The 16383-nt window shown below is 37.8% G+C and overlaps 1 protein-coding gene across 50 annotated transcripts in view; it reads right to left on the bottom strand.

The window, feature by feature from the left end:
* Positions 1–16383, bottom strand: part of csmd1-a (CUB and Sushi multiple domains 1/integumentary mucin B.1) — a 263577-nt gene that overhangs the window by 162371 nt on the left and 84823 nt on the right. For all 50 annotated transcript variants that reach the window (XM_041586464.1, XM_041586465.1, XM_041586482.1 and 47 more), the window contains exons 48-53: positions 15347–15441; positions 14289–14415; positions 13164–13410; positions 8845–8897; positions 7739–7839; positions 2909–3060 (exon numbers count right to left, since the gene is read on the bottom strand). In XM_041586464.1, the coding sequence (XP_041442398.1) occupies positions 2909–3060; positions 7739–7839; positions 8845–8897; positions 13164–13410; positions 14289–14415; positions 15347–15441 (775 nt within the window). The remainder of the gene's footprint in view (positions 1–2908; positions 3061–7738; positions 7840–8844; positions 8898–13163; positions 13411–14288; positions 14416–15346; positions 15442–16383) is intronic.

Raw genomic sequence — 16383 nt, 5'->3', positions numbered from 1 at the left:
GAGCTCAGCGGTCTGGTTACCGCCACCTTGCCTGCTATCCGCGCAGCTTCTCTCTCCGGTACAATAAGACGCCAGGCCTCCCATGCAGTCAGGCGCCGGTCGATGTCCTTCATCGATGCAGATAGCTGGGTCTTTAGGTAGACCGGGCCAGTGAAGTAATCCCGGATGCAAACCAGGCAATGTCCAGCCGCCCGCACTTCCGACCACTGGGCCTCGTCGCCGCAGTTCCCACACATGGGAACCATCACGATTGCTCCGTTGCGGCCAACTTTTTGGGCAAAGACTCCAGTCCACATAAACCGACGGCCGGTGTCGGCCAGCTGTTTATCCGACATCTTGGTTGCGGAGGTACTCTGCATAGTAACAGGTGCGTCTACTCCTTCCAATCTCTCGGCACCACAGCACTGCGCCACTCCGCACGGTCTGTAGACTTTTAAGATGGCCACACTACTGTTTCCTGTTCCTGTGGCGCGAAAAGGGATCCCAGGCTGCTTGCCCACTTCCTGCCTGGTAAGTACTGTTACTTGGTATATGCTCTTCCGGTCACATCAATTGTAGCCAGCCAAATCAGGGAACAGTGCAATACACAGTCTCAAAACATACATCCAGGTATTCACAGGGGTTTCCCAAAGCACATACTCTTCCTTACCCTGCTCGCAGCGCCAAATTATGTAAGGGGGTTAAAGGGTTAACACCGAGTAATGCAAGGGTAGGAAGGGGTTAACACTGTCACCATGGAAACCCAACTTGATCCAAGGATTGAAGTCCACACTCTTGATGATAAAACAAACTTGAACTGTTTATTTGGACACACTTTCTTTCATCAGATGACTCTTCCACACATCAGGGCATACAGTTATACAATCCACGGCAATGATACACTTCTCCTTTACTGGCTAAGCCGACACTCCAAACACACAAAGGTTTTTCCCCGAAACCTTCCGAAGGACATCCCTTTCCAGGGTTACTCACCACCTCCCTGCTTCAGCCGGGCTAACACCACGCCAGTGCACCACTGACCTTTCAGGGTAGGAATTTCCTTGTGACACCTTCCGGTCCTACCAGTCCGGCATACGACCTATGCCCCTCTGGCCTACTCCGGATAGGACTTTTCTTTTCCCCCTCCTTCAGGATGTCCTTTTTCCTATAACTTCCACTTGCACCCTCACTGGCTTAGCCTTGGCACATATGCCACTACCTCCTCGTTGGGGTCTTAACTACCCATGCTAAATAGTCCTGACTATCTGAAATACCTAGTATTTCACACTTGTGCCCTCTCTCTATCTAAATCCAAATGCATGTGAACAACCCTTTGGGTGTGTCTCCCCTTTAAATACCTTCTTCAATTAGACACTACCCTAACACTCACTGTGCATGTGCTATTCTCACTACTGTACATGTGCTTTCCCTCTGCTATCCAGGATGGAACCTCCTGAACCATAGGTTTGACACCACAGTTTCTAGTAATTACATTCAGATATTTACAACAATTTCCAAGCACTTCACACTTTGCACAATCCACAATCACATTTCCATTTAACATTCTGCCAATCACAAATTTTGCATAACATCCATTCAGATACATATTCAACACTTGACCACCCTCTTACACACTGGCTATACAATTAAATGGTAAAGAGAGAGGGGGAATGTGTGAAGTGCAGTGACATCTAGTAAGTGCTGAATAGAAAGTGAAAGTAATTGCCTGCCCCGCCTCTAAGCCTAAGGCATAGAGGAGGGGCAGGCAATATTTGATTGACAGCTGAGATTTTAAAATAAGTTTACAACAGTTATGAATGTTTTAATAAAAAATGAATTTGGATTTAATGTTTAATTTGAAAAGGACTTTTATTATACAATGTTTTATGTCTGGATGACAGGCCTTCTTTAAAGGTGAACAATACCCTTAAAATATAGCTAAGCCCATTGACCAAGCAACCAGAAAGGAGATTCAAATTATAAGACCAGATTTTTATTGTAATAATTTTTAACCTTTTTTTCTGGTCAAGCCTATTCTTTTCATATTGCAGGCTAGGTCAAACCTCTGACTTGGTGTTTGCGTAAATTAAATCTGACAATAACATAAGTGTAACAAAATTGAGCATTGCAGAACAAAAATGTAACCATTTAAAGGAGAAGGAAAGTTGAAAGCACTGCGAGTGCCAAATGTTAGGCACCCCCCCAGTGAAATCATCTACCTGATACCTTGGGCTGGTGCTCCTGTTATCAGAAAACTGCTCTGGCCTAGAAGAAGGGGATTGCTCTGTGGTACTCCGAAATATTCCAAGCTGGTGCAGTTTTCTGTTAACAGGAGAATGGGCCCAGGGTATCAGGTTAAGTGACTACAAAGAATTCTTTGAAAAAAACACATAAATAAAAAATAAAAAGAGCAGCTGCAAATAGTCTTGTAATACCATGGTATTTGGTACACCACAGCATTTACAAGGCATGTAGTATTCGTGTTTGTGGGGCCTTGTGCAGGGCAAACATACAGGACAAACATGGTAAGGTCTGACTGTTTTGTGAGGTCACCAAACCAGGGGATCTTTTCCTGATTTGCCCAGCTACATGTTGGGCTAATTATTATCATCTGATTGTATGGGCCCTAGGTCAACAACTGGATCTTTATGGGGGCCAAATGACACCCATCATGAGAGGACCACCTCAATGTACCGATGCAGTGTTCACTAGTATGGTTTCTCAAACTTGCCCTATTTTAGGGCAGATATCAATAGACAGGACATCCCAAAGGCCCCACGCATTACTAGATGTGCTTCTGACTGGAGGGATGAAGTCAGCTTTTATTGGCATGAGTATGGCTTGGTTAATACTGCACAAAAAAGATTTTAACATAACTTTTGCCGCATTGTATACATATTTTTATATATTACATGGTAAATATGCTTACCATTTGTTACAGGAATGCCGTACAATTTTTCCATTTTCATAGTCATTTCCTCCATACTGACAGGGACAGTCAGATGGATCTATACACTCTCCTTTAGAGTCTCTAACCAGTGGCTCTGGGCAATAACATCCAGGTTTACATTCTCCCTCTCCCTATAAAATTACAATAAATTAAAATCAGTTTAAAACACAAAAATACAAAAATATATCTTTGGTAGCTCTTATCTCTTGTTATTTAAGTTTCCCAAAACACTGTTGCAAAGCAGTTAACATGGCCTTACTTAGTATATTTGTGCAAAAAGGGATATCATTATATTACAAAATCCATTCTGTAAAGGGATACTGTCATGGGAAAACATTTTTTTCGAAATAAATCAGTTAATAGTGCTGCTCCAGCAGAATTCTGCTCTGATATCCCTTTCTTAAAGAAGCAAGCAGTTTTTTTTATATTTAATTTTGAAATCTGACATGGGGTTAGACATATTGTCAGTTTCCCAGCTGCCCCAGTCATGTGACTTGTGCTCTGATAAATTTCAGTTACGCTATACTGCTGTACTGCAAGTTGGAGTGATATCTCCCCCCTCCCTTCCCCCCCCAGCAGCTGCCTGGTAGATAAAAGAACAATATACAATAAAAAAGAAAAAAGTTAATCCCTTAGAGTAACCCCCTCCTGCCGTTCCCTTTCAGTCTCTCAACTGCGTGAAAAAAGTTCCAGAAAAAATAAGAAAAAAATATACATATATTCCAATTTGAAACAATATATATGTTGTCTTGTAGAACAGCGCCTAAAGCAAACGGAGAGAGCAAAAAAACAGGGGCATAATATAGTGTAGTATTTTCAATCAATTAGAACACCCTGTGATGAAAAAGTGTGAGAAAATTTTTTTTTTAAAAAAAGTGAAAAAAAATTTTTTTTTAAAAAAGTGAAAAAATAAGAGATAAAAATAAGAAAAAATAGATAAAAAGTAAAAATAAAGAGTGGTCCAGGTAAATAGGTAAAAATCAGAAAGGGATTGAATTGAGTGTTTTCCCTTTAAAAAGATCTTCCTTTTCCACAATGTGTAGAAGCAAAGAAATGTAGTGCCTTTTAAATCCTTCACCGAAGTTTAGTAAAATTGCCTACTTACAAGACAGTGGCAGTTTTATCGCATGTAGTTTTGGTTTCTTGTGTTCTTCCCTCCTATCAGTCACCATTGGGCTCCCAAGTAAAAATATAGAGGGTACATAGTGCAATGACGTTTTATTAAAAAGAATTTAAAAACAATAAAAAGATTTACACTCACATTTGTTTGTAAGATTTTGTCACATATAAGCAAGTCCTTTTTTGGAGATATCACCAGTTGTAAAGCGAAGGAGGATATGTGCCGGCGTCTCTCTCCCTCGTGGTGTCTGCTCCGTGTCTTGCTGTGACGTCACTTCCGCCTGACGCGTTTCACCGACCAATCGGCTTCCTCAGAGGCATGAAGTGCTTCTACATGGGCGCCCTTAAGAGGCGCATCGTCCCTCATTATCCTAGATTGCTTCCTGGTGTGTTGCCCATGGGTCCCGTGTCTTTTCTGTGGTGCGCGTCCCCCTTGCGTTCCACATGCGTTCCATCGGTATCGCACTTCCGGTTTCCTGGTTTCTGGTTGCCACAGCAACCGCAAGTGTATTTGCAAGTCCAGCGTCTTTTACTGCTATGGATTTCTCACTCAGGGACATTTTAAAAGGATCTTATAACGGCCATAAACATTATATGCAGATTTTACATCTGGAATAACATGTACATACATAATAATAGCATTGAATCAGTGCAGGCTTTTTTATACTGTATATATATAACAGACTGGAATACTTCTTTTAATTAATAATATCAATCAAACTATTAAATAACTCAATATACATTAAGTTCAAATTCTTTTCAAAGTAAGGGCGCCCATGTAGAAGCACTTCATGCCTCTGAGGAAGCCGATTGGTCGGTGAAACGCGTCAGGCGGAAGTGACGTCACAGCAAGACACGGAGCAGACACCACGAGGGAGAGAGACGCCGGCACATATCCTCCTTCGCTTTACAACTGGTGATATCTCCAAAAAAGGACTTGCTTATATGTGACAAAATCTTACAAACAAATGTGAGTGTAAATCTTTTTATTGTTTTTAAATTCTTTTTAATAAAACGTCATTGCACTATGTACCCTCTATATTTTTACTTGGGAGCCCAATGGTGACTGATAGGAGGGAAGAACACAAGAAACCTAAACTACATGCGATAAAACTGCCACTGTCTTGTAAGTAGGCAATTTTACTAAACTTCGGTGAAGGATTTAAAAGGCTTCTACACATTGTGGAAAAGGAAGATCTTTTTAAAGGGAAAACACTCAATTCAATCCCTTTCTGATTTTTACCTATTTACCTGGACCACTCTTTATTTTTACTTTTTATCTATTTTTTCTTATTTTTATCTCTTATTTTTTCACTTTTTTAAAAAAAATTTTTTTTTTCACTTTTTTTTTTAAAAAAAAATTTTCTCACACTTTTTCATCACAGGGTGTTCTAATTGATTGAAAATACTACACTATATTATGCCCCTGTTTTTTTGCTCTCTCCGTTTGCTTTAGGCGCTGTTCTACAAGACAACATATATATTGTTTCAAATTGGAATATATGTATATTTTTTTCTTATTTTTTCTAGATAAAAGAACAGCACAGCCAGGTCCCACTGCGACACATTCAGGTAGATTGTGTAGGAGAAACAGTAGTCTGCCGGAAAGCAGTAACATACTAAAGTGCTGGCTCTTTCTGAAAGCACATGACCAGGTAAAATTACCTAAGATAGCTGCCTACACACCAATATTACAGCTAAAAAAAATACACTTGCTGGTTCAGGAATTAAATTTTTTATGTTAGAGTGAATTATTTGCAGTGTAATTTAGAAATAAAAACTACATCATAAAAATGATGACAGAATCCCTCAAGCAATCTGTCTCACATATGTAACATATAACATATATAACATATAAATCATGTACAGAATGAATTATGTATAAAAAAAGTAGACAGAATATATAGTGGTGTAACAAACTAGTGCATGCCAAGTTAGATTTTAATGACAAAAAAAATTCTTGTGACAGAAAGCAAGATTTTATAGCACAGGATTCAGTCTATTAACAAAATGAAAATTCAGTTTCACAAAGATAAAATATTCATTCTGCGAAGCAACACTGCCAGTCAGAACAAAGCTGATTACTCTTACAAACAACAGCTCTGCATCATCCCTAATGCATAGGATACTATATGTCCTGCTATAGAGGGCAGCCTATAATGTTCCCTGTGCTGCATAGCAATGTACATGAACAAAGAACAAACATTTCCTAAAAGGGCAGCTGTTATACACTAAAGATTCTTAATTGAAAGCTCTTACAAATGGCTGTGAAATATAATGCTGTACTGATGTTATGGTGCAAAACTTTACAGTAATCTAGATAAAGAAAAGCATGCAAAACATAATTATGATAATGTTAGGTAATATGGTTATTATTATTGTAGTAATTTTTGTTGCTAGGCAATGTTTGGACATAGAAGCAAGCCTGTCTCCAATCTGGCCTGGTGCTTACTGTATAGGTCACTGAAAGACTGGCATGCAGAATAGGGCAATGCCCATTATTGTACTCCAACGTAACAGATACTGCACAGTTAAGGGTATGGGAGTTCAGTTAGGTCCCCCTCCATGCTCCCAGGGACCACAAAACTTTGTCCATCATCCACCACTAGCTTCACTCAAGAGGCCATGTTGACCAGCTATACTCGATAGGCCAACAATTACCCAATGGGCCCAAAGGCATTTCACTTTAGCTGAAACCCACTTGCAGGAGGACCAAGTATCAGGGTATTGCAAACCACTGTGGGATAGACCATAGTAAACCGAAACCCCAAAGGGAAATATGGGAAGAAAATACTTATATAGGTTAAAGTAAATGAGAAATGAAAACATTTGTAAGTAATAATTTAAACAAAGCAATTCAATGGTAATATTTCTTTAAGTCCATGAGGTGCAATCGTATTAAGTTTGATAATCCAACGTGTTCCTCTCTGTAATAATGCCAACTCCCTATTACCCCGTCTAGCTAGGGGTGGTTGAAAGTCAGTTGCCATACATTTAAAAGTAGGCAGGGATTGACCCATGGATATAAAGTGTCTGACCACAGGTTGCTCTGCCTTTCCTTTCCAAAGAGCCTTACTCACTTATCGGTAGTTTTAGCATCAAAACTCCACTAGAGGGTTTAAATAGATGTGGGGGGAAACATTGAGTATTTTTTTGTGCATTTAGATTTTCTGTTTGGCAATCCTTTAAATTTTATGAGCAGGGCTGGAACTAGGAGTAGGCAGAAGAGGCATCTGCCTATGGCGCAATGATGTGGGGGTGGGGGCTGGCAAGTTCCTGTTCAAGATTCTCTTGCCTACCCCTAGTTCGGATTCACACTCGCAGCTCTCGCCCACCCCTGTCACTCCCCTCTACTCCTTCCCCCCTTATGTTTCCCCCTTTTCATTTCCCCCTCCTGATTTTATGACGCATGTGGGGGGGGTGAGGCTAGCTGACCGGGTTGCCTAGGGTGCCCAGTTGGCTTGGCCCAGCCCTGTGCTGTCCTTGGTCCTGTTTTTTTTTTTTTCATACTAGCACCAAGGTTATATTGCTGAATTTGGTGTGCACCCTTTGGGCTAATATATATATATATTTATATATATATATATATATATATATATATATATATATATATATATACCTTTAAGCTTTCAATTGTTAATAATTATGATATGATTTTTAACTCATAGAAGAAAAATATGGATGAATTACCTGTGGTAATTTCAAATGTCTGGAATTGCATCCTAATTCAGTTCTTTTACGGGAATTTGGAAAGTTGCAGTCAACAAACTGTGCTCCTCCAGTGCATATTTCTGCAAAGAGATTTTCAGTGCTTTTACTTATCTTATAAAATTTCAATCGCCAACATCAAACAACCCCAACAACACACACAATGTAATGTTTTAAGAGTATATGTTTACTGCTTTGTCTCTGTAGGCCTGTAATGGGAAGTGCCTTTAATTTAATCCCCTTTGCTGGTATGGAATGTGGATTTTCTAAACACACTTTTGGGCAGTAACTATTTATTCAGCTTGTTATTCAGTATCATTTATCAATTTATAAATCAATTTATAAAATCATTTAAAAATTCCTGCTGTTAACTTAAGGCTAGGGCCAGACAGGCCAATTTCAGCCCTAGGAGAATCTCTTTCTATCTTTGTGTCGGCTCTGGCGTGAACAAAGTCGGCGGATTTTGGCTAAAGAAGCAAAATCAGCTGAATGTGTTTGCACTGGAGCTGACAAAAGGCTTCCAAACGCAAATACTGAAGAGGATAAGAAGAGGATTCTGCAGGCTCATTTCAGGCCCGTCTGGCCGTAGCCTAAATATGTGTGTACTCTCTGTTGAATTAATACTTGATGTGAATAAACCAGTTTGAGCAGCCATTTCTACCTTAAATTTTCTAATACAACACTGAAATCACTGAGGACCGAGAATTAGCATCACTTCCTTCCAAAAAAGTTCCCCAGAAACAGAATAGTCTGGCTTCCTAGATTTTGGCTGCAGCAGTAGAAATAATCTGGGTGGCACCACTCCTTATAACAACCCAGTTAAAAATTCAGGAAAACACACTTGCCTGCTGTTTTATTATATGCATGCCCTAAGCTGCTCTTGTCTCGCTCTTGTTTTTTTCATACCTGTCCCATGATTTTGGTTACTTTATTCATTTCTATTTTGGAATATGTTATAAAAATGTTAAATAAAAGTGATTGTGGAAAAAAATCTAATACAGCAAAATTAGCAAAATTTTCATAAATTGCAACAGTATTTTGCTTTTGTTAAACAGCATAGAGTACATCTGGAAAAATAGTGCATATACCTGATGCATTTTCCCCCTTTGTGGTACATTGTACACGACCATCAATGCATGCGCTAAAATAGGATTAAATAACAGTTAATTTGCTAATATAAATTAAACATGAAATGATATTGACAAAAATGATCTTAATTGTAAATGAAGTACTACAGTATATTTTGGTAAGTCGTAGTTTTATTAAATTGTATACTGTATATTTAAAGTATACTATCTCTCTCTCTATATATATTTCTCTATAATACCATTTGAATAATTTAATGTTTAAATGTATTTTTAGTAGATGATCAATAATAAACCCATTATTCAGCATTTTTTACAAGCATTCAAATAATAAATCCCATACCTGTAAACGTTATACCTACATAGGTTAAAAAAATCCAAATGTGTTTGGTGCTGACCACACACAATAACCTTGAGTACAACTAAACATAGCAAGATGTTAATAAATGTCTCTCCAATACCATATGCATCCAATGTGCAAATTTATCCTACTAGAAAAAAAAACACTAACATATGTTTTTAGAATAATAAGACAATTTAGAATTAATTTAAATTATCTCTGTAAGCAGTCTGTATTCTACAGCATATAACGATTTATATTACAGCTATGTCATGAATGTAATGTACGTGAAGGGACCCATACAGTTAATGTGCCCCTGTGGCATTAAATCCATACACTTCTGGATCTCCCTAGTTGCTGGACACATGCCCATGTAGCTAGTTGTAATTTGCATATCTCAGTAATTGGCCGGGAAGCATTGTGACCATCTTACTCTTTGGCTTCTGGTTGCTGATCCAGCTGGATGTTTCCAGGCAGCCTGGGTACACCAAGGCCTAGTAAAGCCACGTTGCCCTAGAGGGACCAGTACCTCTAGAGAGAGATAAGTGGGGTAGCAGGGACCCCGTGAATGAGGCCAGCTAGAGATAGGATACAACCTGTCATAGTATTCTCTAGGAGGGTAAGTTAGGTAGGTTAAATAGCAAGAGCAGCTTGGTTCCAACTAGGAGAGATAGCAAGGAGGTAGCTCTCCCCTCAGGCAAGACTGGCCTGTAGTGAGTTCCCTGATCCAACATGTGAGTTTCAGGTCACAGTGCTGAGATGCTGAGGGTGTATCTATCCAGGTGCTATGCTATCGCCTCAGGGAGTTCCACTGTGCTGTTTCTGAGGAACATGTTGTAGCTATGTCATGAATATCTGCTGGGGCCTCTGTGGCTTGTAGTACAAAACCTGTGGATCATTTGTCTCTGACAAATAAAAGGTTGTTCTATTTGACCACAAGAACCTCCTGGTGCCCATTTCTTTATTGGTTAAAACACAGTAGCCTGGGAGTTGTAGTTGCACTACACCACACCTTCACTTCTTCCAATTTGCGAAGGCCCAAGTGTACTGTAAGCCATGCTCTAGTTTACTAGCTGGTGATTAATCCCATTGGCCTGTATGGTCCAAAAACGTGTTACATACGTCTCAGTAACAGTAGTCTAGTAATTGTATTTTAGACACTATTAGGGGGCACATTTACAAAGCTCGAGTGAAGGATTCGAATTAAAAAAACTTCGAATTTCGAAGTGTTTTTTGGGCTACTTCGACCATCGAATGGGCTAGTTCGACCTTCGACTACGACTTCGACTTCGAATCGAACGATTCGAACTAAAAATCGTTCGACTATTTGACCATTCGATAGTCGAAGTACTGTCTCTTTAAAAAAAACTTCGACCCCCTAGTTCGGCAGCTAAAAGCTACCGAACTCAATGTTAGCCTATGGGGAAGGTCCCCATAGGCTTGCCTGTGTTTTTTTGATCGAAGGATATTCGTTTGATCGTTGGATTAAAATCCTTCGAACGAATAATCCTTCGATCGTTCGATCGTAGGATTAGCGCTAAATCGTTCGACTTCGATATTCGAAGTCGAACGATTTTAGTTCCTAGTCGAATATCGAGGGTTAATTAACCCTCGATATTCGACCCTTAGTAAATCTGCCCCTAGGTGGTGTCCCTGTGTTATTTACTCATTCACTAATAGCGAGAGAGAAATTTGATTTCTAGTAAGCGACATGCAAAATTGTAGTGATATATTTCTATATATAATTGAGTTTGCAGACCAGCGGTCAGTGGGATGGGGCATGTTACAAAACCTTTAAATGAAGAAATCACATTATCTTTACTTATGGTAATGTGTCTAGGATTACAAGGGTGATGTTTATATAACAGTATTAGCAATAATACTCTAATGTGAAGGCCAGCATGGGCAGAGTTCTGTAAAAGCCATAGGCTGCTGCAAGGTCATAATTAAATTATGGAGAAATGCATAGTGGAATTCTATAGTAAAATGTTAAAATGTTAGTTGCTTCAAATTTCCTTTTACCAAGGTTTGGCTGAACATACTTATGTTTGAAAGGAGAACTAAAGTTTAAATCAGTATGGAGTGTCAAAGTGTTAGGCACCCAGTGATCATAATATCTTACCTGATACCCCCAGCAGATGCTCTGGTTTTCTAAAAATTGCACTGACCTAGAGTATTTTTCTATAAGATCCTCATTGCCATCTTCTTCTATCTTCCTTTCATTCTGGTCTGGGACAGTGCATGCACACACAGGGCCGGAACTAGGGAACTATGGGTAGACAGAGTAGGCACATGCCTTGGGTGCAAGGCTTGGGGGACGCCTGGCACGTACCTTTAACTGCTGCCTACCCCAGTCTAGTCTGGAGTCCTGTCCTCTGTGTGATTGCCCACACCATGACGCGACTGTAAGTGCGCATTCGCCATCATGCGGCTGTCAGTGCACATGCACCTTTACACAGCTGTCAGAGCACATGCGCCATTACATAGATGTCTGCGCGCATGTGCTGTAATGTGGCTATCAGTGCGCATGCGTGAGCTTATATACGTGCGCTTAGTGGAGGGGGCAACGCTGCCAGCCAGGTTGCCTGGGACTCCCAGCCGGTCTGGCCGGCCCTGCATGCACAGCAAAAGCTAAACTTGAACACTTAAACTTGAACTTAAACACATGAAAAACTTCTACTCATGCACCTGCCCAGGCCTGAAAAAATGAGACAGAAGAGAAACAGACCAGCTTCTACAGAAATACTTAGCACTGAGGCAGTTTCTGCTAACAGGTACACTGGCCCGCGTTGTCAGATAATTATGATCACTGGGGGTTGTCCCTTTATAGATTTAGGGGGTTATTTATCAAAGGTTGAGTTTGTGAGTTTTTTTGTACCTCAAATGAACTTACAATTTGAATGTTTTCTGATTTATGAAAAATTTGAATGGAAAAAACTTGAATTTGGGGTGAAAACCTTTATCGAGTTTTCACTGAAAAAGACTCAAATCGAACGAATTCATCAAGTTTTTGAGCGAAACCCACGAACATCATGAAGACTACAAACATCTTCAAATGGTTCAAGGGACCTCTGCCATTAACTTCTATGTGCTCGACAGGTTTTAGCTGGTGTATTTTCAGATTCCAGCTATTTCCAGCTTGAGTTTCTTTTTTCAAAAAATGAAAAATTCAAGTTTCTTTTACCCGAAAATGTGTGTTTTGACTGAAAATTACCCTTGAAAACTCAATTTTTTTCTATTGTTTTCATTATCTCTGGCACTAAAAAAAAAATGAAACTTTTGTAAAGTTTCACTGTAGAGTTCCCATAACTTCCCGATCCCAAAGAAAAGCTTAAATACCAGTCCACTGATAAACCCCTAATAATGACCTGCTCCTAGGCTTAAGAATTTTAAATATAGATATTAAGCTTTAAGCAAATTACACCATCTATAAAGGCAGGGGGCTGAAAGTTTTGAATGAGTTCTTTATAAAGGCAAAAAAACAGTAAAATAAGATTCTTTTTTAATTTAAGGAATAGGCAGAATGCATTCTAAGCACAAGTCCTACTTATGGTGATAATTTTTAGAAAAGGTGTTTTTAGGTGTATAACATCCCTTTAAGTAACCGGTTTAAACAGGGCAGTACAGTTGCTCAGCCCACACTCCCTAAAGATCAAGTGATTGTTGATCCCATGTTGGCTCTATAATCCCTCATTTTTCCTCCTATAGCTCTTTTTTTGTCGGTTATATGTTATAATTGCCTAAAATACAATGAATTATAAACAAATACCCACCCATCGTTTATTTTCATTTAAATAAATAAAATGCCTGTGGCAAATGCTGGTACTGGTGCAGGAAATCATTTAGGAAAAGGAATGTGATTCTGATATAACAGCATTTCTATAAAACTTCACTAAAAGTGAGCAGGGATGTTTTAACCAGCTTGATTCTTGCATGTAAACTTGTTTTTTAACTCACTAATTTACCATACATACAAACTTACCATTCTCTTTCATCAATTACAATGGTCTCATTAGCCTTTAATGTGTCATAGTTAAGGTGACAGTCACAATCTCCTTTGGGCACACAGACTCCATCAGCATTTGGATATTGTCCTTCTGAGCATCCACATAGTAATGCCTTAATTCCGCCAGGCACGCAACTTGAGTCACCATTGGATATTGAAAAGCATGTTTGATAGCAAGATACATAATGGTAATCAAGGACTTGGTTGTTTTTACATTCTTCCTCTGGTTAAAAAAAAAATCAACATTAATATTAGATCAGACAAGCACTGCTTTCAATGGCAATTCAAGTACAAATAACTTAAAATCCATGAAAAAAATGTAATAAATGTATATTGCAAATTTGCTTGGAATTGTGTTTTAATTAGGCAAAAAAATGTTTGAGTTGACATGTCCTTTAATATTACATATTACTATTAATAATAATATTCATTTTTGAAACAATCTTTAAAAGTTTTTTTAGTTTTTACGAAAGGTTCAGATTTCATACATGTATATTGTTTAAAAGCATAATCCACCTGTATACATTACTAAACCTCTTTATGTCTGGGGACCTTCCCCAGAACTTTTCTAACATTTTTTTGATCGAATAAAAATCCTTTGATCGATCGCTTAAAATCGTTGGAATCGCTCGATATTTACTTAGATCGTAGCATTTGCGCTAAATACTTCAAATTCAATATTCGAATTTGAAGGATTTAAATTCGAGGGTCGAATTTGAGGGTTTATTAATTCGACCCTTGATAAATGTGCCCCTAGTTGTCTGGACTCAGTATCATCATTCATGTATATAGACATCATTAACAATTGCTTGTTTGGGCTTAACACTCTAAGGAAGTGCCCTGTACCTTGCACCTTCATTACAAAGCATCAAGGCAGAAAACAACAGTATATTGGAGCTAAGTGCAAGTAGCAAGGAACATGCATAGCTGCAAGTACCTTTGTAAAAATTTTTAAACCCAAAGCATTGTAAATGAACCATCTACAATTAATTATCAAAAAAGAGCATGTAATTCTCTACCGAATAATGCTATATCCATTAAGAAAAATGTCATGTTCACAAAATTCAGTATAGTGCTCATCCGCTGACACTTTGAACTTACTGCATAGTTCATTTCCCCATTCATGTATATAGATTCCTTGTTCAGCACAGGCCATGGCATAATTCCTTAATTCTGTGCACATGCTAACAGTCATGTCTTGACTTATACAGGTTAAGTGCACACATCTCTGTAACAGAAAAAATGTAAAATAATATTTATTTAGTACATAATTATTGTTCTTAAGTATTTTATATGCCAAGTCATAAATGTTCATATTTCTTTTTTTGTTGGGGCTAGTGATAAAAGTACCATCATAATCCATAGCTGTAATCAAAAAATATAACCAGCTTTTACCATATGCTTATTTCTGTGATTTGAGTGTCCTGAGGCAATACAAACACTAAGAGGCATATTAAATTGATTTAACTAGAAATTCGAATATTTGATTATTTATCAAAAAAAATCAAATATGGAAAAATCTGTTTTATTTTATTGACCCGAAAACTCGAATCAAATTCGTCCAAATACGATTCGAGTTTTTTCTCGAAAGAAATTCAAAATTCAGGAAGGCTGCAAACATCTTCAAATTGGTCACTGGACCTCTCCCTTTGACTTATACAGGAATTCAGCAGGTTTTAGGTGGCGAATAATCAAATTTGATAAATCTCAAAAATCAAATTTAAATTTTAAAAAAAAACCTGAATCGAGTTTGGATAATTCCCTAGTCGAATTTGACAGTTTTGCCCATAAAAATGTGAAAATTCAAATTTTCAATTCAACCCTTAATAAATCTGCCCTTTACTGATGTCATGTGCAACTCTCCCTAGTGAATGCAATTAAACTGGAATTATAGGAAAAACTCTCTGACATGACAGTTAATATTGCACCCCTGTTTCAAAATAATAGACTATGTAAAGCAGAATTGCTGAGAGGGGAATAATAGTGTTTAATCTGGTTAGTGCAGAAACATCCATGAGCTAAGGCTTATATTTATATTTACTGTATATCTTACATTTTCACATTCACGATAGTTCCCTTTTAATAATAATAATTAGAACTGAAACAATACCTTAAAGTTGAATTTGTTTTCTTCTTTTGTCATTGTCTATAAAACTTACCTCATAGAAGGATCTATATAACACAGTAGAGTGGCATTTAGCAAAGGCCCCATTTGGATCCTTCAGTTGTGAACATTGCTGATTTGCAAACAATTCTGTTCAAAAATTAACAAAATTAAGAAAATCACCATTTATAATTTTACTAAATTCTCTAAAATGTTGTTTCCTAATTTTATAATTAAGTTTTTGTACAATTTAAATATGTTCTAAATATTTTAATTTGTTCCATATTTTTTGGTAGTTTAAAATGTAATTTGCTTTCTCTTTCTGGCATCAGCAGTCTAATTGAAATGTAGTATTTACATTATAATACTTATAAATAAGTAATATTTCAAAATACTATACAGTATTTACAAGTTTCCAGTGATTTTAATGTACAGGTATGGGAAATGTTACCCCAAACTATTCCAAGCTATTCTCTTCACTGCTGGTCCTGACTACATGTCTTGCTAAAATAGTGTAGCAATCAGTTTCCCTCAAGCCAAGATTTTTTTTCCCTGCATACTATGCTTTGCTGCAACAAGTTGATTGTCCTGCACAGTCCCAATTGACGGTTATTTAATAGAAATAGTACTTTGGTTCGTCACTGCTGGCAGGAAAATTATGGAATTGCAATGAATTTACAAATAACTTTTTAATAAGGCCACATTAAAAATATGAGTGTATAAAACTCTTAGGGGTTTATTTATCAAAGGTAGAGTTTTAGAGCATTGTGAGCTTTTTCAGACCTCAAATGAACTCACAACTTGAATGGTTTCTAAGATTTAAGAAAAAACTTGAATTGAAACCCACCGAAAAAAACTCTAACATCATGAGGGCTACAAACATCTTTAAATGGGGATCTCTGCGGTTGACTTCTACATGACATTGACAGGTTTTACATGGTGTATTTTCAGATTCAAGCTATTTCCTTGTTCAGGGTATAATAAATCTTGAAAAATTTGAGTTTTATTTCACCCAAAAAGTTGATTTTTGACTAAAAAATACCCTCAAAAACTCAAAGTTTTTCGGTGAATTACAACTCAACCTTTGATTAA

The sequence above is a fragment of the Xenopus laevis genome, chromosome 3L, assembly GCF_017654675.1.
Source record: "Xenopus laevis strain J_2021 chromosome 3L, Xenopus_laevis_v10.1, whole genome shotgun sequence".
Classification (NCBI taxonomy): domain Eukaryota; kingdom Metazoa; phylum Chordata; class Amphibia; order Anura; family Pipidae; genus Xenopus; species Xenopus laevis.
The sequence above is the reverse complement of the archived record's forward strand: the minus strand, read 5'-3'. Positions and strand labels throughout refer to the sequence as shown.